The sequence below is a fragment of the Dendropsophus ebraccatus genome, chromosome 8, assembly GCF_027789765.1.
Source record: "Dendropsophus ebraccatus isolate aDenEbr1 chromosome 8, aDenEbr1.pat, whole genome shotgun sequence".
Classification (NCBI taxonomy): Eukaryota; Metazoa; Chordata; class Amphibia; order Anura; family Hylidae; genus Dendropsophus; species Dendropsophus ebraccatus.
The window spans coordinates 84,982,798-85,007,470 of record NC_091461.1 but is presented as its reverse complement, the minus strand read 5'-3'; the positions used below and the strand labels follow the sequence as shown (position 1 = coordinate 85,007,470).

Sequence of the window (24,673 nt, the reverse complement as noted above, 5' to 3'; positions counted from 1 at the left end):
TACATTCTAGCCATTTCAGTACTGAACATGCTAGAATGCATCCCCTGCAGTGAAAGACTCAAAGGAGAGGATGGCTCAGAGGAGAGGATACATTCTAGCCATTTCAGTACTGAACATGCTATAATGTATCCCCTACAGTGAGAGCCTCAAAGGAGAGGATACATTCTAGCGTTTTCACTACTGAAGATGCTAGAATGTATCCCCTACAGTGAGAAACTCAAAGGAGAGGATACATTCTAGGCTCTACCCACCCCTCACCCTGCAGAACTGTGCCTTACTTCCTGCTGATGGTGTCACTCACTACACTGCTGCCTAATGAAAAGCACGGGAAATTAGCTGCCTCCTAGAAAGCCTAGCAGACGGAAGCTAGCTCCTCCCACACATGAGACTGGTCACATGGGCATGACGTCATCACATCTGGCAACTACATTGTAGCCTCTACCAACGGGATAGGGGCGGCCTAGCTGCTGCCGATTGTAAGCCTGTGGTCGGTTTGAAGGGCGCATGCGCAGAGTAATCCTTTTGCATTAATAGGAATCAGTTGACAGCAAGTGAAGTTCCTGGGGGGAAGGCTTTGCAGTCCGGACTTGTGTGCTTCACTTACTTTCGTCTTCCTGTAGAGATGAGGCTCGCGTTTCTCCTCCGACGGCCCTATGATTTTGGACAGCGGGATGTAGCTCACTGGTTTCCGGGACACATGGCCAAGGGTGAGCTGGGCAGTCAGTGACTAGCCTGTGTGAGCATGCAGAGAGAGGGCATATCCAGACTGCCAGGGCTAGAGCCCAGATACTGCTATGGAGCTCCCTGTAACACTGAGGTAGATTGGGTAATGTCTGAAATGCTCCCATACGGTCACAGGATAGAAGTGTAGTAGTTACAGTACAGAGGAATGGACAGCAGGGGGCGTGAGTGCACTCACATGGAGACATGGCCAGTTACAGCTTAGACATAATAAAACGTCAGTACAACAAATAGAGATGGTCAACAGGCTGATCAGTCAGACACACAGACAGGAGCAGGACATTGTTATATTGTATAAGACAAGGCTCTGTTCACACCTGCATTATGGTTTCCGTCGTAAAAAGAGACCACAGTGAAGTCCATCTGGTGCATGAGGGACTGCAGCAGTAAGAGATCACTTATAATGGTGACCAGTGGGGTTTGATATCTGTCATTTTAATGGTGACACTGAATAGAAATCTATATGGCTGTTAACCTGCGATCACATTGAGAGTGGCAGGTTCTGAAAACAATCAGTAAATCAGCCAGTGGGATGTGTCAGGCATTGTTCATGTCCACCTTTGGGGATCCTTTTTTTTCTCTCCAATAATAATGGATCAGAACATGAGAAAATACAATGTAGCTTCTTCTCTCGCTTTTTGCTATCCCACAGATAGGATCTTACTAGTCATTGGGGTTATAGGCAGTTTCTGTGGAGATGTGTAAATGCTAATATAGTTCTAGTCAAAACTATCTTGAATTGGAGCAGTGGCATGTCTTCTTTTAAATACTTGTCTCATTATTGAATAATCTATGTTTTCCCCTGCAGGACTTAAACAAATGAGAGCTAAACTTTCCAAAGTTGACTGCATTGTAGAAGTGCATGATGCCCGAATATCCTTTCTCACTTGGTGTAACCAGTTTATTCCCTCATTTTGCATTTAATTGTACATTGGAATGGGTGATGCTATTCCCATCTTATAAAATATTGGCATTGGATATACCATAATTCTATGCTGATTGGGGGTATGACCAGGGCTGTGGAGTCGGAGCTAGTTTTGGCTGGAGTTGGAGTCGGAAAAAAATGTACCGACTCCAGCTTTAAAAAAGATCTTTTAAAAATGTAGAGTTGAATTTCGATATGAATTTTACAAGTTTTGCTCATGAATATATATTATGAGCAACATTCTAATAGGACACAGGCCTTATTACATAAGGGTGGTCATGGAAAAGTTGTAGGTCACTATTTGGCAGTTTGTTTCTGAGCTGGAAGAGTCCATTGTGTGGGGGGAGATCTGTGCTGTTCTCTTCCTGGATGCTGGATGACTGTATATGAGCAGCAGTGTAATATGAAGATATACTGTGTAATATAGAGGAGGAGGAGGAGAAGATATAAGTAGTGTAGCAGTAACCTCTGTCCTCAGTGTGGTGTTTACTCTCTGGGAGAAGATTGTGTTTTTCTTCAGTGTTCTATGGCTGCAGCTATGTGTGTGTGCGTGCTATTGCTGAAGTAGGTTGTGTGTGTGCTATGACTGCAGCAGGCTGTGTGTGTGTGTGCTACGGCTGCAGCAGGCTGTGTGTGTGTGCTACGGCTGCAGCAGGCTGTGTGTATGTGTGCTACGGCTGCAGCAGGCTGCGTGTATGTGTGCTACGGCTGCAGCAGGCTGCGTGTATGTGTGCTACGGCTGCAGCAGGCTGCGTGTATGTGTGCTACGGCTGCAGCAGGCTGCGTGTATGTGTGCTACGGCTGCAGCAGGCTGCGTGTATGTGTGCTACGGCTGCAGCAGGCTGTGTGTGCATGTGTGCTACGGCTGCAGCAGGCTGTGTGTGCATGTGTGCTACGGCTGCAGCAGGCTGTGTGTGTATGTGTGCTACGGCTGCAGCAGGCTGTGTGTGTATGCCTGCTACGGCTGCAGCAGGCCGTGTGTGTGTATGCGTGCTACGGCTGCAGAAGGCCGTGTGTGTGTGTGCGCGCTACGGCTGCAGAAGGCCGTGTGTGTGTGTGTGTGCGCGCTACGGCTGCAGAAGGCTGTGTGTGTGTGTGCGCGCGCTATGGCTGCAGCAAGCACACACACACACCGGACTCTTCCAGCTCAGAAACAAACGGCCAAATAGTTACCACTAACTTTCCCCCGGCCACTTATTTCTAATAGGGGCAGTGTTTTATTCAGAAGCAAAAGACCAAGTCCAGCTCCTTAAAATCAGTAGACTTTATTCTTGGTACATCTTAAAAACAAAGCGCTGGCAAGTTGCGAGGTAGAGACCTCTTAATCATGGACCCATGATGAAGAGGTCTCTACCTTGCAACACGTTGGTGTTTTGTTTTTAAGCTTTGGAATTTTTAAGATGTCCCAAGAATAAAGTCTACTGATTTTAAGGACCTGGGAGCTGGACTTGGTCTTTTGCTTCAGAACACAATCGGGACACGGCTGAACCGAATCAGGTGGGACTCTCTGCACATGGAGAGCTGAACTTAAATTTGTTGCTGTGTCCAGTGCTTTATTACTGATATATGGTGAAAACTAAATGTATGTGAGTAAGTGTTTTTGGTTGTTATAAATAAGGTCCTTAGATTGATAGAACATAAAATACATTGATAAGGAACATAAAAACTTTGTAAGAATTTTGTAAAGCTGATGTGGAGTCGGTAATTTTTTTCCGACTCCACAGCCTTGGACTCCTGAACCAGCTTATCAGTGGGGTCTGACCACAGGGGCACTCCATGCATTCTATTTAATTGATATGGGTCCCTGTGGTTGCGTAATGTAAGCCTTTAAAACCACCTTGGTCGCTTGAGGTGGGACCCCGCTATAGCCTCTGACCGGCTGAGCAGGCCTGACATGTCACATCCCAGGTCCCCACTCAGACCTAGAAGTGGCTGGGCAACGGGAACTGGAGCGGTGGACAGCGGACCCCAGCATTGAAGCCAGAGAGGTAAGTGCCTGTTGTTCTGTTCCCGGCTATTTTAAGTCAGTGCCCGGACATCTCCTTTTAAAGCGGAACTATCAGCAGGTTCTTCACAGAGAACCTGCTGATATGCCGCTGTAGCTGTTAATCTCAGGAGTATATTGCCATAAGTTTAACCCGAACCGCTCCGACCGTCATCAGCTGCTCAGCCGCGATTGGCTGAGCACAGTTATGCTCAGCCAATCGCTGCTGAGCAGCTGATGACGCGGAAGAGGGCGGCCGGCACGAGGGACGGTCGGAGCGGTGCGGCCGCCCGAAGATAACATTGTTGTCACAAGATGGCGGATGGGGGTCGACATGAATCAGGTGAGTATACTCCTGAGAAAAACAGCTACTGCGGCATATCAGTAGGTTCTCTGCAAAGACATTTTTCACAAGAGTACATTATGTGTGTATTTTACATGGAATCGGTTGGCAGTTTTTGCTGCCACAAGTCGCAGACACCATTGTATAGTTGTTAGGGTTTACCCCTTACCCCTCCCCCCCAACACTTAAATATTGATGAAATTTACAGTTGTATACTGGGCTCTAATAGTTTCCTTGACGATAAATAAATCCCTTTATCTGGTCGAAACCCCCTCTTTAAAGAGTACCTTGGACTTAAACCTCACTTGCTTGTGCTTAACAAGCTGGACTTGGCAGACCTCACTCATCAAAAGGTATAAAAAAAAAAGCAAAGTAAGGGCATAGTAAGGCCTCATTTATGTTATAGTTATAGGATGTTACATAGGATGTCTGAGTAGATCCAGATATATATTAAAAAAAAATTTTTTTTTAACTTTACTGTGCCAAGCAGGGCTGTGGAGTTGGTAAGCTGCAGCTCCGACTCCTGAATTTTATCAGGACCGACTCCGACTCCTGCTCCTTCATAAATGGCCGGTCAGATACCAGGGGAGTTATTTATCACACTGGCTCAGCAGCTTCTCCCTAATGTCCTACATGATCCTGGGGCGACTTCTGAGGGAATAAGAAAAGATATAAAGCAGATTCTCCTGTGTGTGCAGTGGATGCAGCCAGTCTCCAGCCTCCATGTCCTGAACTACTCACAACTAGACTAGATGGAGCAGGTGGTCTTTTCCTGCTGACAATCTTCTATGTTTTCTAACTAAATATTCACCATACACACAGAAACACGGCAAACAATGCCAGATACCTGTACCTATAAAATTCATATCAAAACTCAATTTTAAATTGTTCTAAGATTTTTTTATTTTTTTATTTATTTTTTTTTTAAGTTGGACTCTGACTCCACAGCCCTGGTGCCAAGTGTAGTTTCAGTGTAAATATGTTTGGTCCATTTCCCGAACGTATCCCGCACTGTCATTACCAATAAATTATGTTAAATCATTGCAAATTACTATATTTTTTCTATATCTTTGCAAGCCTTTTATTGCTTAGTTTTTTTGTTTTTCCTTAAAGGTTTTTTTTTCTTTGCAAACCAGACTCGGGTTTGTTGAACTTCTGTACATCTAAATGGTTTTCTGTCCCTGGGTGTCAGTAATGTTTATGAGCTTCAGATTTATGTTTTACTTACATCAGGCATGTCCAAACTTTTTTCGAAGAGTGCCAAATTTGATGAAGTGAACATGTGCGAGGGACGACTATTTTACATGCTATATGCTTTATAACACAGGCAGATAATAGCAAGCTGTGAAATAGTCGCACATCAGATAATGGAATTATAGCACAGTGAAAGGCAGTCAGGGGTTAATGAAGGGTATGACAGCTTGCTACCACAGGTTCCTATATGCTCCCTTTATGTATCGTGAGTGTATAGCCCTGCTTTTCCTTGCCTACAGTAGCCAACTCCTCTTCAGAGACTACCACTACCTATGTATAGCTGCAGAAATTTTTTGTTCGAGGACCCTGCTGGTCTAACCCTTCTGGAAGAGTAGGGTGGCGTTGGAACTCTTAATATATATTGGTTATATATAACTAAGCTGAGGTCATCAGCCTCCTTGACCTCTGAGGAGTTGTAAGAATCTCCAGCCCTAGAACTCACGACGTGCGAGATCTCCAGCTGGCCGGATCACCGTCAGTACTCAGTACTGAAATCTCGGAAAGCCGAAATCTCGCGATGTCCGAGATGTCAGTACTCTGTACTCTAGTGCACGAAAAAGGAAAGCCGAAATCTCGGACATCGCGAGATTTCGGCTTTCCTTTTCCGTGCACTAGAGTGGCGTGGCGACGAGAGCGGCAGCGGTATCTGCTGCTGGATACCTGGGGGGCCGTAAAAGTTCGGAACGCGGGCCGCAAATGGCCCGCGGGCCGGACTTTGGACATGCCTGAGTCTTACATAAAAGGAAAGACATAAGGGCCAGAGAAGGTTATGAAGCTTTAAAGGTCTGTCAACCATTATAATATTCTGAAGCTACATGAGATCTTTCGTTGTATGGACTTTGTTTATTCCATGACTGTATTATTTTATTCTTGCTTTGTCCTTGTCCTTTTCTAGAGGATTGTTACCCAGCTAGAGAAACAGGGCGTTCAGAAGGTTATTTACACTGACTGTTTCAGAGAAGAGAACATCAAAGAGGTGAGTAGTGCATTTCTGTCTCTTGTTTTGGGAGGGGGAGGAAGGTGTTTGTTGCGTTTATTTTTTGTCTCAGTGATTGTGTATTCTCATACCCTCAAAGGAAAAATTATACTTTAAAGCAGCACTTCAGCATTTTTTTCACCCTTGACAGTAATCTGAAAAAAGTAAACCGCTACACAGGTAATTTCCTCACTGGCAGCTTTAGGGCCCTATTTCACCGGATGATTATCATTTAATCGCTGGAATCTAAACAATAATCTTCCGTTTGAATAGCAGTTAACGACCGAACGAGAAATCGTTGATCGTTTAATAAGACCTGGACCTATTTTTATCGTTGCTCGTTCGCAAATCGTTCGCATTGAATAAGACGTCGTTCGCAGTAGTGACGAACGCAATAGCGACGACAAGACGACCACAAAAACGATCATAAGTAACGATTATCTATCCATGTAAATTGGTAAACGATTTCAGGTCTTTCGTAATAGCGGTCGTTTGGATCGTTTAGCGTTAACGATTATGCGAACGATAATCGTCCCGTGGAATAGGGTCCTTAGGCTGGCTTTAAACTCCCTCCTTTTTTTTGTTTTTGTAAAACTTTTTTTTTTTTTTTTTCTTTTTTTTGCAAAAATGCCAGTGGTCAGATGTTAGCTGGAAGTCAATGGAACTTTCTGATTTGCCTTACATCGCTCTTTTTTCTGTTAAAAGGTGTAGACTCTCCACTAGCACTTTGAGTTGGTTATCAATCGGTTTTCTTTTTAAGGGTCTATTCACATGTACAAGGTCTGGCGCATATTGGCGTAGTGTGGGTTCACACTACGTATATTCCAGTCAGTCCAGTCCTCATATTGCAACTAAAACCAGGAGTGGATTAAAAACACAGAAAGGATCTGTTCACACAATGTTGAAATTGAGTAGATGGCCGCCATATAACAGTAAATAACGGCCATTATTTCAATATAACAGCCGTTGTTTTAAAATAACAGCAAATATTTGCCATTAAATGGCGGCCATCCACTCAATTTCAACATTGTGTGAACAGATCCTTTCTGTGTTTTTAATCCACTCCTGGTTTTGGTTGCAATATGAGGACCACAATACTGACTGAAATATATGTAGTGTGAACCCAGCCTCAAGATGTATGTGTGAATGGACCCTGACAACTCCCACATTACTCGCTTGATAAATTACCTGCTGCTCCGGTGTTGATCTTGTTGTCCCCACCAGTTTTTATTACTTTTCTGTAGTGAAGGGGTTGCAAATATCCATGTGTCCACTGTAACCAGTCTTCTAAGGCAGTGATTTTCAACCTTTTTTGAGCCGCGGCACACTTTTTATACTTAAAAAATCCCGGGGCACGCCACCAACCAAAATGGCACAAAATGACACTAAAACAGTACATATTATACATATAGTTAATAATATAGATTCTAAATGTATTTATGCTCACTCAGTGGGAAACCTGGGCCTGTTTTCTTCTCCCCCCCCCCTGTGCTTCTCTCCTGTGCTTCTCTCCACCATACTTCTCCCCCATGCTTCTCTCCTGTGCTTCTCTCCCCCATGCTTCTCTCCTGTGCTTCTCTCCCCCATGCTTCTCTCCTGTGCTTTTCTCCACCATACTTCTCTCCCCCCTGTTTCTCTCCGCTGTTTCTCTCCCCCATCCCCAGGTTTCTCTCCACCATTGTTTTCTCCTGTTTCACAGGGGCACCATAGTTTGGGGAACTTTCCCCGTGGCACACCCGACCATGTGTCGCGGCACACTAGTTGAAAATCACTGTTCTAAAGTAATGCACCATTGCAAAGGTTAAGCTTATAGTAAGGACTACAGTAAATGTTTTGTTCATTTATAACAAGATGCTTACTATAAGCATCTGTATTCTTATCTGCCACCATCATGTTATAGAGCAGGAGAAGTTGAGATATATTGCTTTTTGTGGAACTTGAGCTTCCCATAGACCTTATACTGATCTCAGTCGAACTTGCGGCTGGTGGTGGGTAATGCGGTTAGTATAAAGTCTTTGGCAGCTTCCACAGACTCAACCGACAGATAATATTGGTGATGATAGGGGTTGTCCGTGATGGAAGTTACTGCTCATTTGTTCTTGGAGAGATAAGCTGCCGCCAGAGCATTCTAGCTGTGCCTTACCCCTCTCCATAAAGAACAAAGGAATGTTTGGCCATGCCAAACATTTATATGTATGGGGGGGACAAAAGAGTACGGTCAGCCAAACAATCATTCGGCTGATAATCAATTAAGGTGGCTATACACCTTCCATAACTAATAACCTCTGATTATTTCATGCTTGGGAGTTCAGTGTGTGATCATTGAGTGGCTTAGACTCCTAAGAATACAGAGAGCTGAGGTTTCAGTCATAAGATACAAGTTCAGTCAGCTCAGCTCTTCCTGCTCCTATCACATGATGGCCACAGATTAGGGAACATTTTGTAATGGAGACAGGTTCCCATTATGTTTTACTTAGCAGCACAAATGTTTCCACTTATGAAGCTGCTGTTATACTTTGGGCTTATACTATTATAACCTGTGTTGTGTTGTGTTGTGTTTTCCTGTTTTGAACTTTTAGATTGTTCCATCCATTATGGAACGGATTGGAAGTAGCCCACGGTTCAACAGGGCAGAGGTCAGTTTCAACCTTGACAAGTAGAAGTGAGTTTAATGGCAAGGAAAACTGTATCCCATTTATCTAGGGCTGTAAACTTTTGCCTTTCTTTGTGGTGAGGTATCTCAGATTACCTGTAGTGAGGTAATCTTAATGTTTCCCCAACTCCAAAGCAAAGCATTTTGTGGTGGCAGTGAGCAGAGCAATTTGTAATTTCAGCACTACTGAATCAATACCTTAAGTCTTTTATGACTGGGGAAAATGGTCAAAAATCAGATAAATAACTTCCAGATTTTTTCATGTAATGGTTTAATGCTGTGATTTTTTTTTTTTTTTAAATGAATCCTCTAGTTCTCCCGTGCATCGTGATACCAAATATGTGACTGTATAATGTATTGAATCACAAAAGCAACAATAACAAAAGCTGTATTTTAGCTTTAGACTATGTTCACATTACAGAATATGCAAGGAAATTTCAAGCGTAGGTCACTTGGTGGACTCTGCTTGAAATTCTGACTGTCCCATTGAGTCAGTGAATTTCTCAAACTCAATCTGCTGTCCGCCCAAAGAATTGATATGCTGTAAAAAAAAAAAGCTTTACTTACCAGAAATGCAGGTCCAGTCTCCTGAATGAACTTCGTCTTGTGCTGGTTACAAAAAGAGAGACTAAACTCATAATGTCACAGCTTTCAAGTCCATCAATCAAATAACTGGGAAACACAGGACTTCTAAACACAGGAAGTGCTGTGTTTTCCATGAATTTTTTTTTTTTTTAATTTAAATTCCAAACTTGCTTTATTTCACATCTATTGTTGATTTTAGATTTTGTAACAACAGGTACACTTTAAAGCTGGGTTCACACTACGTATATTTAAGGCTGTATATTTGAGGCTGTATAGCAACCAAAACCAGGAGTGGATTGAAAACACAGAAAGGATCTGTTCACACAATGTTGAAATTGAGTGGATGGCCGCCATTTAATGGCAAATATTTGCTGTTATTTTAAAACAACGGCTGTTATATTGAAATAATGGCAGTTATTTACCATTATATGACGGCCATCCACTCAGTTTCAACATTGTGTGAACAGATCCTTTCTGTGTTTTCAATCCACTTCTGGTTTTGGTAGCTATGAAGACCTGACAAGAGGACCAAATACAGCCTCAAATATACATAGTGTGAACCCAGCCTATATGTATTGCCCACCCTTAGCTTACAGAAAACTTTTAGCAAAAGTGCATAGTGCCAGAGAAGAAAAAAGTGAAATTAGCTTCTGCAGGTGTTTATTTTAGTTTTGGCACAATGTACTTTCTATATGACAGGAACTTTAATGCCAGGGCAGCTTACACCCATGCAAAATCTATAAAATTGGAGCATGTGTGGTTGGAGAGTTGTGTCCTTTCTTCTGAAAAGTGACATTTGTCCTTGTCCGCTGCCTGAACACTGTGGTGCACTTTAGCAACACCTTTTGACAATATGTCAGTGTTTTCCCCAAAGGTTAAGAGAAAATGTAATGTGAACAGCCCTTACTTACTTTATTATTCTCTATAATGATAATTATTCCAATATTGTATTGTTGCTAGTGTGGAGTTCCTTCATTCTATTACTGTACTTTTTGGCTCTCTGATTGTTCTATATACACAAGTGAGGGTTTTTTGTATGTTTACCCTGTACAGAATCCCGAAAATTCCATTATGGTGACTGGCATCCCTAATGTGGGAAAATCCTCCCTGATAAACGCTCTGCGCAGAGTACATCTAAAGAAAGGTAGATCTGCCTTTAACGTTTCCCTAAACTTAGTAGTACTGTATGCATAAAAAAAATTTCTGATCCTAGGGAAAGCCTCAAGAGTTGGGGGAGAACCTGGAATCACCCGCTCAGTGCTTTGTAGAATACAGGTCAGTCTTCTTTGTACAGGATGTACAGTAAATGAGCTGGTAAATATCTGGCTATTTTTACTGTTATGTGGCTCTATTAGTGCATGTAGAAGAGGATGTATTACTATTATCTCTAATTTTATGTTCGGGAACTTTGTTTCAAGGGCTGCTACAATATTAGCATTTTAAAATGCAAGGATTATGGATACTTGAGTTGATTATAGTCTTATGGTGGTCAATTAATTAAAAAGGCACAGGTGCTCAGACTAGTGGCAGCATAGACTCTTAATCCAGAAGTTCAGGTATGGTTGAAAATGCAATATGCGTGACAGAAATGCACGCAACCTCCTTTGGATTAGAATGGAGGTCAGACGCATTTCCATCACACTAGGTGCATACCAAGAATACAGAACTTCTGTGCTGACAGCTACCCTTTTAAAGGCTTTATATTTTAGCTGAAAATATGGTAAATTATACATTGCAATAAAATTATTGAATATATGTTTGGTATAGTTTGTGAAATGATTAGCATTATTACCCCCTTATATAGAACTTTCATCTTACAGGTTTCAGAAAATCCCCTCATCTATCTCTTAGACACACCAGGCGTGCTTTCACCCCGTATTGAGTCAGTTGAGACAGGAATGAAGTTAGCACTATGCGGTAAGCCAATACAATCATACAATTACAGCCTTATTAATGGATCTGTTTTTGGCTTTTTTGGTCCCATCAGGGCAGATGATATATTTTGCACTCTTTTGAAGTAGTTTATTCCTTTTGGAAACACTGTTTTTGCCAGAAAAGCATTAGTGTTTTCTCTCTTCGCCCTATGACGGCACCCCTGGAGAGGTCCACCTCCTACTCCCATAGGACAGGAAACAGGATACAGGAAATCCCTGGATCATATAAAGAAGTAAACTCCCCTCCCTCATCAGTTTCTGTTTCCTGTCCCCATGGGAGCAGGAGCTGGAAGGGCCTCTTCCCCTTCCCTTCCCTGGATGAAGAAGATGACTGGGGGTTACCGGGTAATAACTTACCGGCTTCCCGGCGGCGTCAGGCTCCGAGTGGGGAGCAGCCTCCAAGTCTGGCTTCCTCCCCCGACACCTCCAGAAGATGGGTCCCCGGAGCTCCCCTGGCCCTCCTCGGCGTGGTCCGGTGCCCCGATCCGCGGCGCTGCGTACGCGCGCCCTGCGGCATGGGTACTGGATTGTGCTGGAGAGGGGGTTGCTCTGCTGGCCGTGTTCGGCAACTTCCGGGGCCTACGGCCTGCTCAGGTGGAGCGCCGGGAGGGTGACGTCGTTTCAGCGCGCGGCGGAGCGGGCGGAACCAGCCGGTCACGTGACTTTCGGCGCCAGATTCAAAAGGGGTGCCGAGAAGGACGCCAGGTGAGTGCTCAGTGTCTGTGTACTCTAGCAGTATCTTTTTACTGCTGCCTGGCGTTTTTTTCTACTGCTTCCGAACAACGGCTGCAGAGAGTTTTACACCTCTAAGACCTCGATTGATCGCTATGGAGGCTGAAAGCGCTGAACTATCAGAGTCTACTCCAGCTATGATTCAAGCCCCAGTGGTATGGAGTGGGTAAGAGGGGATTTTCCCCAACAGAATTTTCTTTCTTTTTTGTCTAATACATCGCCATGTTTCTCATTTTAGGAGGGTCCTACTAAAAAGAGTCATGCTAAGAGCAGAGATTGCCCCGTTTGTAGGAAAAGATTAAGTAGTTCTTACACTAAGGTGCTTTGCGGTAGCTGTATGAATAGAGTCCTTGAGGAGCAGGGACCCTCTTTTATGCGTAACATGAAGAACATGATAAAGAAGGAAATTAGGGTAGGTAGAATTTTTCTTTGTCTTTTCCAAAAAAAAAAAAGGGGGGGAAATTCTTTTGTACATTTATTTTTGGTTTCAGGCCTCCATGCCCTCTCAGACTCCAGCCACTGCCACAGCTTCTCCTCCAGAACTTGCACCAGCACCTGTCTCTCAGTTACCTTTGGCTACCCCGGTACCCCCTATTATTGAGGTGGAGCAGTCTGTTCACAGTCAGCCTCCATCTTCCTTGGGGGACGATGAGGACCTATCGCTGGGTATAGACGAACCAGAAGCAGGCCCATCTAATGTAGAAAGTCTGGAGGAAGAAGTGGCTACACCATCACCTTCCGCTGACTATATAGAATCATTGATTAGAGCAGTAAGGGAGACTATGGGCATAGAAGAGGTTCCGGAAGCCAATACTATACAAGACCGTATGTTTGGAGGGCTGGCGCCTAAGAAACGCTTGGTCTTTCCTATTCATCAGAACATTAAGGCCTTGATTAAACACGAATGGTCCAACCCGGATAGGAAATTTTTTGTTCCGGCTGCTGTGAGTGTTTTTCTGTTCCTAGATAAACAAGTATAGGCGTAAACTGGTATATATGACTAAACACCTATTTTCAATTATTTTTCAGTTCAAAAGGAAGTACCCCTTTGACCATGAGGAATCAAACTCCTGGGTAGATAGATCCTCCAGTAGCCAAGATTACTAAACTTAATGCGCTACCTTTTGAGGACTGTGCAACTCTTAAAGACCCTATGGACAGACGTGCAGAGATTTATTTAAAGAAAGACTGGGAAGCGTCCACTGCCATGTTTAAACCTCTAGTGGCAGCAACTTCAGTCTCTAGATCATTAGGGGTATGGATGTCTGAGCTTAAAGATATGATTAGTAAAGGGACACCCGCTGAGGAGCTCCTCAAACCCTTTGAGACCCTAGAAAATGCTGTCTCATTTATATCTGATGCTTCAGCGGATGCTCTTAAACTCTCCGCTCGTTCAGCAGCACTTTCTAACTCTGCCCGCAGATCCATGTGGCTTAAAGAATGGAAGGGGGACGTCACCTCAAAATCTAAATTATGTGGAGTCCCTTGTGAAGGCAACCTGCTTTTCGGTCCAGCCTTAGATAACATTCTCGAAAAGGCTTCGGACAGAAAAAAGGGGTTCCCTCTGATCCCGCAGCAATCTAGCCGTCCTTTTAGGGGAAAAGGTAGGAACACACAGAGAGCCCCTAACACGAATTCTAATCCTAGTACAAATAGAAAGGAATGGAGGCCCACCAAAAAATCCAAAGGGTTCCTCTTTAAGGGTTCAGACAATACCAAAAAACCTGCGCAATGACGCCAGGTCCCTGTGGGAGGTCGTCTTTCTCTTTTTTGGTCACAGTGGTGTGGTATTTCCAATAGTTCCTTTGTATTGGATACAATAAAGCACGGTTTGAAGATTTCTTTTGTGTCCTCCCCAGGGGAAAGATTCGTCATTACGGATTTATCATCCGATCCCGTAAAACAGGCAGCACTTTCTACGGAGGTGCAGTCTTTACTCGTGAAGAAGGTTTTGGTTTGTTTTGGTTCCCGTTCCGGAGGCGGAGTGTGGTACGGGTTTTTACTCCACTCTGTTTTTGGTAAGGAAACCCAATGGTTCTTTCAGAACCATTATCAATCTTAAACCTCTTAACAGGATTTTGTCTTACGAAAGGTTTAAGATGGAGTCCGTTTCTTCAGCCATTTTGAATCTTTCACAGGATTGTTTTATGGCCACCTTAGATTTAAGGGATGCATACTATCATGTCCCCATCCACCCAGACCATCAAAGATTCCTGAGGGTAGCAGTCAGACTTAATGGTTCAGTTTGTCATTTCCAATACCAGGCCTTGCCTTTTGGCATTTCACAGGCACCTAGAGTTTTTACTAAGGTGATGTCAGAGGTTATGGCACATATTAGGGAAAAGGATATAATTATCATTCCTTATCTGGATGATTTTTTACTGGTCGGTGACTCAGTAATCTCACTTCAGAACCAGATCAAGATAGTAGAAGACATCCTGTCTAAATTAGGTTGGGAAATTAACGATGAAAAATCCAATAAGATCCCCTCTCAATGTTGTCAGTTCCTGGGAATATGTCTGGATTCGAGAGCTAAGAAATCCTTTTTACCAGCTAACAAGATTTCAAATATTCTTTCCAGAACACAGGAGCTTTTGGAGAATCCCATTACTACATTTAGGAAGGCTAAGTCGGCGTTGGGTCTATTTACTTCCTGCATTCCAGCAGTTCCCTGGGCACAGTACCACTCTAGGGTGTTACAATCACAGATTCTTGGTGAATGGGACGGTGCCTTTGAGTCTCTTGATTCTTTTTTCACTCTATCTCCACAGACACTCAGATCTCTCTCTTGGTGGAAGGAAAGGGAACATCGGAACATCTATCCAAGGGACTTCCTTGGATTCTGGACAACATTTTGACCATCACCACAGATGCCAGTCCCAGGGGGTGGGGAGCCCATTCAGACACTCAAGTATTCCAGGGCCTGTGGACCTCAGAAGAGGCCAGGGACCCACAAAACGTGAGAGAAATGAGAGCAATATTCTTCTCCTTGTCCCAGGCTCTTCCGTTAATAAAAGACAGAAACGTAAGAATATTAACAGACAACAGATCGGCAGTGGCGTATATCAACCACCAGGGAGGCACAAGATCAGTACAACTTATGAGAGTAGCCCACTTCATGTTCAGACTAGTACAGTCACATTATATGGAAAATGGATGACAGCGTCCAATCATGCAAAAATATCTTTTATTCCTCCATTAACAGACAATGAAATGACGTTTCGACTCGTCTGAGTCTTTTTCAAATTCGACTCAGACGAGTCGAAACGTCATTTCATTGTCTGTTAATGGAGGAATAAAAGATATTTTTGCATGATTGGACGCTGTCATCCATTTTCCATATACTGCATCTACTGGGCCGATTGGGATCCACGACCCGGGTGAAATCTGCGTCCGAAGGGAAGCCAGTTTGGGCCCCTATGGTGATTGGAGTGCTACTGAGGACTTTGCTTTTTGTAGTACAGTCACATTGTCTGTCCCTCTCGGCACTACACCTGAGGGGGGTAGACAATGTGAAGGCAGATTTCCTAAGCAGACACTCTCTAAACCAGGGGGAGTGGGAGCTTTGCCAGGAGGTGTTTCTACAAATATGCAGACTGTGGGGATCACCAGAGATAGACCTCTTCGCATCTCGGACAAACAGGAAGACCCAAAAATTCTTTTCCCTATGTCCTGCAGACAAGCCCAGGGCTCTGGATGCACTAGCCCAGCCTTGGGACAGAGGCCTACTGTATGCATTCCCACCCATCAGGCTAATACCGAGAGTAGTCAGAAAGATCAGGCAGGACAGGGCCCACATAATTCTAATAGCGCCCTTTTGGCCAAGAAGGGTGTGGTTTACTTGGCTCAGGAAGATGTCTCTGATGGACCCATGGATTCTTCCGGACAGGGCAGATCTCCTCACCCAGGGCCCAGTATTTCACCCGCAAGTTCAAAATCTTCACCTGACTGCATGGCTGTTGAAAGGCAATTGTTGATATACAGAGGCCTTTCATCCGAAGTAATCACCACGTTGCTAGCCAGTAGAAAGAGAGTTACCTCTGCTATGTACCTACGTACATGGATAGCATTTTGTAAATTTGTAAATAAACCTGTTAATGTCCTAGCTCCTCCTGACATTCCTTTGATCTTGCAATTCCTACAAGAAGGTCTTAACAAGCACCTCAGGCCTAGCACCATCAAGGTACAGATCTCCGCCCTCAGTGCACTCTATGACTATAAACTGGCTGAACATCAATGGATTAAAAGATTTGTAAAGGCAACCTCCAGATTGTGTCCCACGATCAGGTCTAGGGTTCCGCCTTGGGATCTGAATCTGGTCTTGAACGGCCTCACCGCTAATCCCTCTGAACCTTTAGCAGACTGCAGTATTAAATTCCTGTCTTACAAACTGGCTTTTTTCTTGTCAATAACGTCAGCCCGTAGAGTCAGTGAGATTAGAGCCTTCTCTATACAAGCTCCTTACATGACCATTAGAGAGGACAGAGTTGTATTATCTCCCGACCCAGCCTTTCTTCCAAAAGTGGTTACGGACTTCCACAGATCTCAGGAAGTGATACTACCATCATTTTGCAACACACCAGCTAACGATCGAGAATTACGTTTCCATAGTCTGGATGTTAGAAGAGTTATTCTACATTATTTAAAGGTCACAGAAAGTTGGCGGTTATGTAGCAACTTGCTAATATCCTTTCAGGGTAAGACCAAGGGCAAGTCAGCTTCCACACAGACGATAGCCAGATGGGTTAAACAGGCAGTTGGAGAATGCTATAGAGCCAAAAACATGATACCGCCAGATGGGTTCGGGGCTCATTCAACTAGAGCTGTAGCGACTTCTTGGGCTGAGAGGGCAGCTGTTTCCATTGATCAAATCTGCAGGGCTGCTACATGGAGCACTCCACATACATTTTTTAAACACTACAGGTTACAACTGTCTTCCACTGAAGACTTAACATTTGGACGTAGAGTATTGCAGGCAGTGGTCCCTCCCTAGGCGGTTATATTCCTATTCTAATCTCCAGGGGTGCCGTCATAGGGCGAAGAGAGAAAATTCAAAATTACTAACCTGGTAATTTCTTTTCTTTGAGCCCATGACTGCACCCCGCCTAAATCCCGCCCAGATATATATATATATATATATATATATATATATATATATATATATATATATATATATATATATATAAAAAAAAAAAAGAGATGATAATAATAATAATAATAATAATTTCTTATATATAGAAAAAGTAAACTTTTTAAACACAAAAAAAAAGTTTTTTGTATATATATATATATATATATATATATATATATATATATATATATATAATATATATATATATTTGTGTTTTTTTTTGTGTGTGTCTTCTAAGCTTCGCTCCTAGGTCCTTGGTAAATACTGACGAGGGAGGGGAGTTTACTTCTTTATATGATCCAGGGATTTCCTGTATCCTGTTTCCTGTCCTATGGGAGTAGGGGGTGGACCTCTCCAGGGGTGCCGTCATGGGCTCAAAGAAAAGAAATTACCAGGTTAGTACTTTTGAATTTTTTGTGTCAGTTCAGTCATCTTAAGAGACTTACAGGTGTAGACAATGCTGACTTCATAGTTTGCATGCTATGGCTATTGTTCACTGCACTATGCTATGTGCAACTATTGTATGTGCTTCTTTGTGTAATTTCTGTGGTACCTTATGCTGTTAATGTAGGGTGCCGTGGAATAGAGGAGCAGGGACAGCAGCAGGCGCTGCTCCACTTACACCAAAGTGAAGGCCCTATTCCACGGAACGATAATCGTCCCGTGGAATAAAAGGCAACGATCAGCCAGCATCATTCATGTCGGCCGATCGTTTGTCTTTCAAACATGTTGAAAGACAAACGACCAGGATAGCAGCGATCTGCTTCTGTTGCCCCGTGGAAAAGGAGCGGCGGCAGCAGACCGCCACTATCCCCTATGGGCTGCCTGGACGATCCAGCGATAACCCGGGCTGCCTCCATCTTGCTGTGATGAAGGAGGAACAGTGCAGGGGTAAACTCAATGGAGAGTCCAGTCACATGGCAGGAGGTCTCCCGCACTGTGTCCCAGAAAGACGTTAGGAGGGGCCAAAAAATGTGCAAGAAGGTACTCTTAGCACCACCACAGCGCCAGTCTCAGGCCATATGGTTTCACAGGGACCTGGTACCAGCGTGACAGGATATTGTATCCTGCCTCCTGGAGGCAAGGGAAAGAATATTAGTGCGTTGTTTCGCAGTCAGATCTAACTGTAGGTCCTCCTCCCATTTAAGAAGAAAAGGTGGGGGGTCCTGATCAGACGGGAACATTAAGTCGACATAGATTAGTGAGAGTGAATGTCGCAGTGCGTCAGTGCCGTCGCAGAGAGCTTCGAAATACTCTTAGAAAGTAGTGAAATTTGAAACTGGGGGAAGAGAGCGCAAGTAGTGTGTAAGTTGGGAACACCTCCATTTTCCCAATGGTGGGAGGTCCGGGACTGCCCTCAGTGCCCTCCCTCTCCCTTGAAAAGACACCAGATTTACAGGCTAATCTTAATGGGAGGCTAAAAAAAAAAGTTGTTTCCTGCTCCCTGGTGCTGCCCTAGGCACCAGACCATGGGTGCCTAGTGGTAAATACAGCCCTGCATTGCCGGTCATGTACAGTGCACAGCTTTTTATAAATTGTGTAGATCTGTGTACTGTAGCCAGCACTGAGGATATTGTGCTGGTATGCTGCTGAACTAAGATGTCTTGAGAATGTGACATTTTGAATGCTGGTTATATCGGTATCCCTTTTATGTTCAAGAATCAGTAAGCTAATCATTGTACACCAACAATCCACTGATCTTGATGATAACTGTATAAATGCTTTGTTTCGGCATACTTTCCAGATGCTCTGTGTATCTGCTTAGGCAGGTATATAGCAGTAATAATTTTCTAATATTCTCAACATTTAATATCATTGCAGGGACCATTCTTGATCATTTAGTGGGTGAAGATATAATAGCTGACTATCTCCTCTATACCCTTAACCAACATCAACAGCACAGGTAAATGTAATAGTGTGAGTTCCCCTGTCCTTATTGCCTGCACAATCACATATGACTGATAGACACAGCCATTTGTCAAGGAATGGTACACACTGCAGTCTATGTACTTGGTGGTGCACCAGTATTTGTAAATGTGTCTCATCTTATTTATATAAGCCTTCTGAAATATACCCAGATGTGGGGTTTATTTAATTTACAGTCAATCTTTTTCTTTGTATACAGTAAACCTCTCACCATATTTTTGTGACAGCTTCTGTAATTACTGTCTTTGATGTGGTGGTCAGGTTTCCTACATACACCCTTCTCTCTTTCTATGGAGAGTCACAAGAACGCCATACAATTTAGCCAGTTGGCCAATCCAGATGAAGGTACCAGGTTCGCCCACCTTTAGTATAGGATGCTTAGACACCTTTTAAGGCCTATACATTATCAATAACTGTCGGCCGAACAACGGCTTGCCCAATAGTTATCTCTTCCATCACACACGCACATAATGGAGGCTATCAAAATTGCTTATTTTTCTAACTGCACGGTAGACTATGCTTCCTACACATTAAGAATACCAAGTTTTATTTAGTACTTAGATTTAGCAATGGAATTCTGGTAATTACTAATAATTTTTGTAAATGTGCATTTCTTTTTAAGATATGTGGAACAATATGAGCTTAAAGAACCATGTACAGATATAGGGACCCTGTTAAAAAAGATTGCCCTTAAGCTAGGAAAGACACAGACCGTGAAGGCCATAACTGGTGTAGGTAAGTATTCAGAATGCCACCTGTCTTTTTATCTGCCATGCTGTGTCTGGCCTGCTCACACTGGTTTGGTTGGTCGGTGGACTCCTCCAGTATGAGTGGTTGTCTAGGCCAGCAGCAATTTGGAGATGGAAGATTTTGTAACCTGCCATTTCACAAGATTGAGCACCCCTGTTCATAAGAACCTTCCACAAGGTCTTCTATATATTCCTCTGACACAAGTGCAGACCTGTAGTGCCAACCACTTTATCTTTCCTTTGCTGAAGATAAACAGTGTTGCAGGCGCTTTAAAAAATCTTAGTGGGCAATACATTAGCTAAAACTAAAACTGCTCGTCCAGCATGCTACTAGCTGGGACGTTTGTAACATTAGCAGGGGCCGGAAGACCTGTTGCAGCTATCATGCAGATGTTGAGAATTTTGGCCGAAATTTTGTACTTGTCAGTCATGAACCGGGGATTTTAGGTGGGCATGCACTGTAAACTTGCCATACTAGGTATGTGTTTGCCAAGACAAGCAGAGCATGCTGAGTATCAAATTAGTGATAAATGGCTAAGAAATCTTCTACTTCCTCTGTCTATTTTAAAGAATTTGTTTCCTGGTGTTTTTCTTTACTCCCCCTCACCTATCATTTTCAAATTTCTAGACTACTACAGGATTGATTTAGTTATATTCCAAGACTCTAGGGCCTCATTCACACATCCGTAATATCTGTCTACAATTGATGACAGACTGTGGACCCATTCATTCAACTGCTGACAGACTATGGCCCTGTTTACACACCCATAGGTGAATGGGTTTGTGTGTTGCGGACTGCTTATGGGTGCACATTTGTATTGCTGTCTGCAGGAATCCAGCCCAAAAGTACAGATATCTGCTCTTAATCATCCCCCATAAAGAAAAGAGTTACAGAAGACTTCTGGGTTTTCAGATTCAACAGGGCAACAGAAAGGATCAGACCTAAAATTAGAAATCTCTGTCCACCTTTGAAACTACATTAAATAAAGTCCTGGCAGGCCTCTCAGATGAACCCTTTGAATTGATAGAATCTATTTTGGATAAATGGGTGACTCACAACACCCTACTCTCACCTAACCAAATTTCACTGGGTTCCTCCTTACACCTTCGGGTCACTAGCTGAATGTTCCAGCTACTACTACCGTCATGGGCTTGTCTCAGCAGTGACAACTCGCTGAGCCAATCGATGTCCCGCTTCACACTGTGATCGGCTGAGCTGGCTGTCATTGCCAAGACGAGTCCATCTTTGAAGTAGCAGCTGGAGTATTCATCGGGGGACCCGAAGGTATGACAGGACCACATCAGGAGCATGGTTAGGTGAGATAAGATGTATTTTCACCAGCAATATATAAAACAAATTGGCCCAGAGTACCTCTTGCCTATGCATTTAGAATGCAATTTTCTAAAGTTTCTGTAGGTGTGCCTGTACATTTGTCTATATAGTGTACTGTATATATGTGTGTATATGTATGTGTGTGTGTGTGTGTGTGTATATATATATATATATATATATATATATATATATATATATATATATATATTTATTTATAATTTTATTTTTATTTTTAAATAAAACAAATGATGGTGTTATTCCTTTTCAGGAAATGTGAATATCACTGTACCTAACTACTCAGCTGCTGCTTATGACTTTATAAGATCTTTCCGCAAAGGAGATTTAGGAAGAGTGACTTTGGACTAAAGAGAGATTTAAAAAACGGACTTCATACAGCAAAATAAAGAGAAAAACCATGCACTTTTTCATAACTTAGCAAAGATGCGATAGTCTTCAACAAATTTCCCATGTGAATAACCTGGACTGTAAAGAATAAATAACATTTTTTTTTTTTTTTTTTTTTTTGTTGCACCATGTTAAAGTGCAGCTTTGTATCTTGTTAGTTTTTGGTTCGATTTTCTCTTAAGCTATTGATGATAAAATGTATTTTTTAATTAGCCCAATGGGCGATCAAAAGTATAAATATATAAAGGATTGAAACTGTATATTTGTAGTAAAAATGATTGTGTACTGAATCTTTGTTTATTCTGTTGGGCATCTGAGGTTTGAAGTGTTATTGACTCTCCTTTAACACTATAGGCCCTGTTATGACATTGTGTGCTAGGAGATAAGTATTTTGTGATTTTGTGAAAGCATTTGGCATTGTCCCTCGTAGATTCATAAAGGGTAAATTGTCCAGATTTCTTAAAGGGAATCTGTTAATAGGTTTATACTTCCTTAAATGAGGGCAGCATAATCAGGAATAACAGGAATAGTAAACGGAATATTGTATTATATTACAGCCGTTCTGCCGTTCTCCTGATATGCAGGGGAATTTGCTTTTTACCGCATCACTCTTTGCCCTCCAGCTTCTAAATGACAGCTGTTTTACTATAGATAGCATAGATGGACAACTGCCAGTCAGTGGCTGGACAGAAGAGGGAACTGGTGCTTATGAATATCAACGACTACAATGCACACGCACATAATGGAGAGGACTAGTTATTCTCCTTGTTATTCAGGAGGATATCGCAGAACTATACTGCTCATTCTGTTCAGCTTCTCTGTCACTAGTTATATATAGGGCAGCGTAAACCTGCTGACTGAGTCTCTTTAAAGGGGTAGTGCGGCGGTAAACAATTATTCACAGAATAACACACATTACAAAGTTATACAACTTTGTAATGTATGTTATGTCTGTGAATGGCACAGTTAAGCTCAGCCAATCGCGGCTGAGCAGCCGATGACGCGGCAGAGGGCGGCCGGCACTCAGGACGCTCGGAGGGATTCGGCCGAAGACTACATCGCTGACTGAAGATCAGAGACGAGTCGGCACGTGACAGGTATGTATAGCGCACCACACTTCTGGGTACACGGGTGGGGGTGGTGGGACACGGGGAAGGGGACCATTCACAGACATAACATACATTACAAAGTTGTATAACTTTGTAATGTGTGTTATTCTGTGAATAATTGTTTACCGCCGCACTACCCCTTTAACCCCTTAACAGTATACTCATCATGTTGCCACTAGGGGGAAGTAGAGAGGGCTCTTTCAATTTCACTGCACAATTTATTTTTTTTCCGGTTTTGCAGCATATTTTATGGAAAAATAAAATCTGTTATTAAAATGTACAATTGGTGTCTCAAAAAATAAGGGCTCATGTGGGCCTGTAGGTGAAAAGTTATAAGGGCTATGGCCATTTAACCAGGAACTGTGTGATTTGACATGCCAAGCATTTAGGTTCACATGAATCCGGATGTTTGGCAAGTTCACTTAATTTAATGTTTCATTTTACCAAAGGAATCTGAGAAATGAAAGCTGAACTGTGATTGGTTGGTTGGTATGGGAAAACTGTTTTTGTCTGAAAATTGTTAGTGTCCCTGTCGTTATAACTTTCAGAATCTAAATCAACAGTAGATGAGATATAAAGCAATATACATTTATTTTTTTTTGTTATTATGCTGTAAAACAAAGCTGAACTTACCAAAAATCCAGGTCCAGTCTCATGAAGGCAGATTTTCTGACTTGTGCTGGTTAAAAAAGGGACTAAATATAGGAGTTCTGGCTAGTACAGAGTGTCACGGCTGAATGTGTCCGTCAGTCACATGACTGCCTTCTCTATGAGTGCTCAGATGGCCTGGGATACACTGGGCTTCCTGTGTTCTGACTGTTTTGAGAGAAAAAAAACTGTCAGAAAACAGGAAGGGTCATGTTTTTCATGATAACTAAAAAAAAAAAAAAGGATGTAAATTGCAAACTTCTGTTGATTTGGATTTTGAAAGTTATAATGACAGGTACACTTTTACATTTGTTTCAGTGGGTTTGGAAATTTTAATTAGTAATTACACCAAAAACTTGCTTAGGCTAGGTTCACACTGCGTTTTCAGCATCCGTTTAACAGATCCTTTTTTTTAATGGTCAAAAAAAGTAGTGTCAACAGTACTTTATTGTGCGTCAAAAAAACGCATCTGTTTTTTTTTTTTTTTTTTTATAATGGAAGTCAATGGAAAAACGGATCAAAAACGAATGCACACAAATGCATCCGTTTTTTGCAAAAAACTGATCTGTTAAACGGATGCTGAAAACGCAGTGTCAACCTAGCCTTAAGAACCATACCTGGAGGTGTGGTAAATAGTTTCTGCACTGTATAGTTCCAGTTATAGATGGTTCTGCTCAGCTCAACTGCAATCTTCAGATAATATTTGCAATTGGTCTCCACTTAGCCAGCAAACAAGGGGCCACGTTTGTTCTCCTTTAATATATGTATGTGGTTCACATCTCAGTTTACCAACTTTGCTTTAATTTAATGTATTGGGGGAGTTTAATCCAGTAGAGACAAGCAAGTGGCATTAAACAAAAGGGCTTCTCTTGCTATTTGCAAAAACCCAAAATACAGCCATATTCACACAGGCACAAAAACAAAACAAATCCTGTTAGTTTGAGTACTAGATAAACATAGAAAAACCTTGCTGATTTCTTTTAAAAAATAGTGCCACCCTTTTCCTCAGGTTGTGTGTTGTATTACAACTTGGCTCCCTTCACCTAGTATTACTGATCTGCAGTACTAAACACAAACTAGAGGACAAGAATGGCATAATTTCAAGAAGAAAACGGCTATGTTTTTCTAATCCTGGACAACTCCTTTAACATGCCCTCAGTAAACAGATGATTTACTACCTGCTACCCCAACTGTGCCTCCTGGCCGCAATTTACATTGTGGGCTATGGCAAATTGGAGCGCGGGC

General features: G+C 42.6%; 1 protein-coding gene across 3 annotated transcripts; it reads left to right on the top strand.

The window, feature by feature from the left end:
- Nucleotides 1–430: 430 nt before the first annotated feature.
- Nucleotides 431–21,745, top strand: MTG1 (mitochondrial ribosome associated GTPase 1). 3 transcript variants are annotated; one of them, XM_069980811.1, is made up of 11 exons: nucleotides 437–707; nucleotides 1,550–1,616; nucleotides 4,244–4,346; nucleotides 6,143–6,223; nucleotides 8,803–8,859; nucleotides 10,515–10,605; nucleotides 10,675–10,736; nucleotides 11,282–11,378; nucleotides 19,080–19,161; nucleotides 19,807–19,919; nucleotides 21,535–21,745. In XM_069980811.1, the coding sequence occupies exons 1-11, from the start codon at nucleotides 623–625 to the stop codon at nucleotides 21,630–21,632; spliced, it is 936 nt and encodes a 311-aa protein (XP_069836912.1). In that variant the 5' UTR covers nucleotides 437–622; the 3' UTR covers nucleotides 21,633–21,745. The 3 variants fall into 3 exon arrangements, with proteins under 3 accessions (XP_069836914.1, XP_069836912.1, XP_069836913.1); XM_069980812.1 differs by lacking the exon at nucleotides 437–707 and adding an exon at nucleotides 737–817; XM_069980813.1 differs by lacking the exon at nucleotides 19,807–19,919 and having other exon boundaries at nucleotides 431–707; nucleotides 21,535–21,642.
- The last annotated feature ends 2,928 nt before the right edge of the window (nucleotides 21,746–24,673 follow it).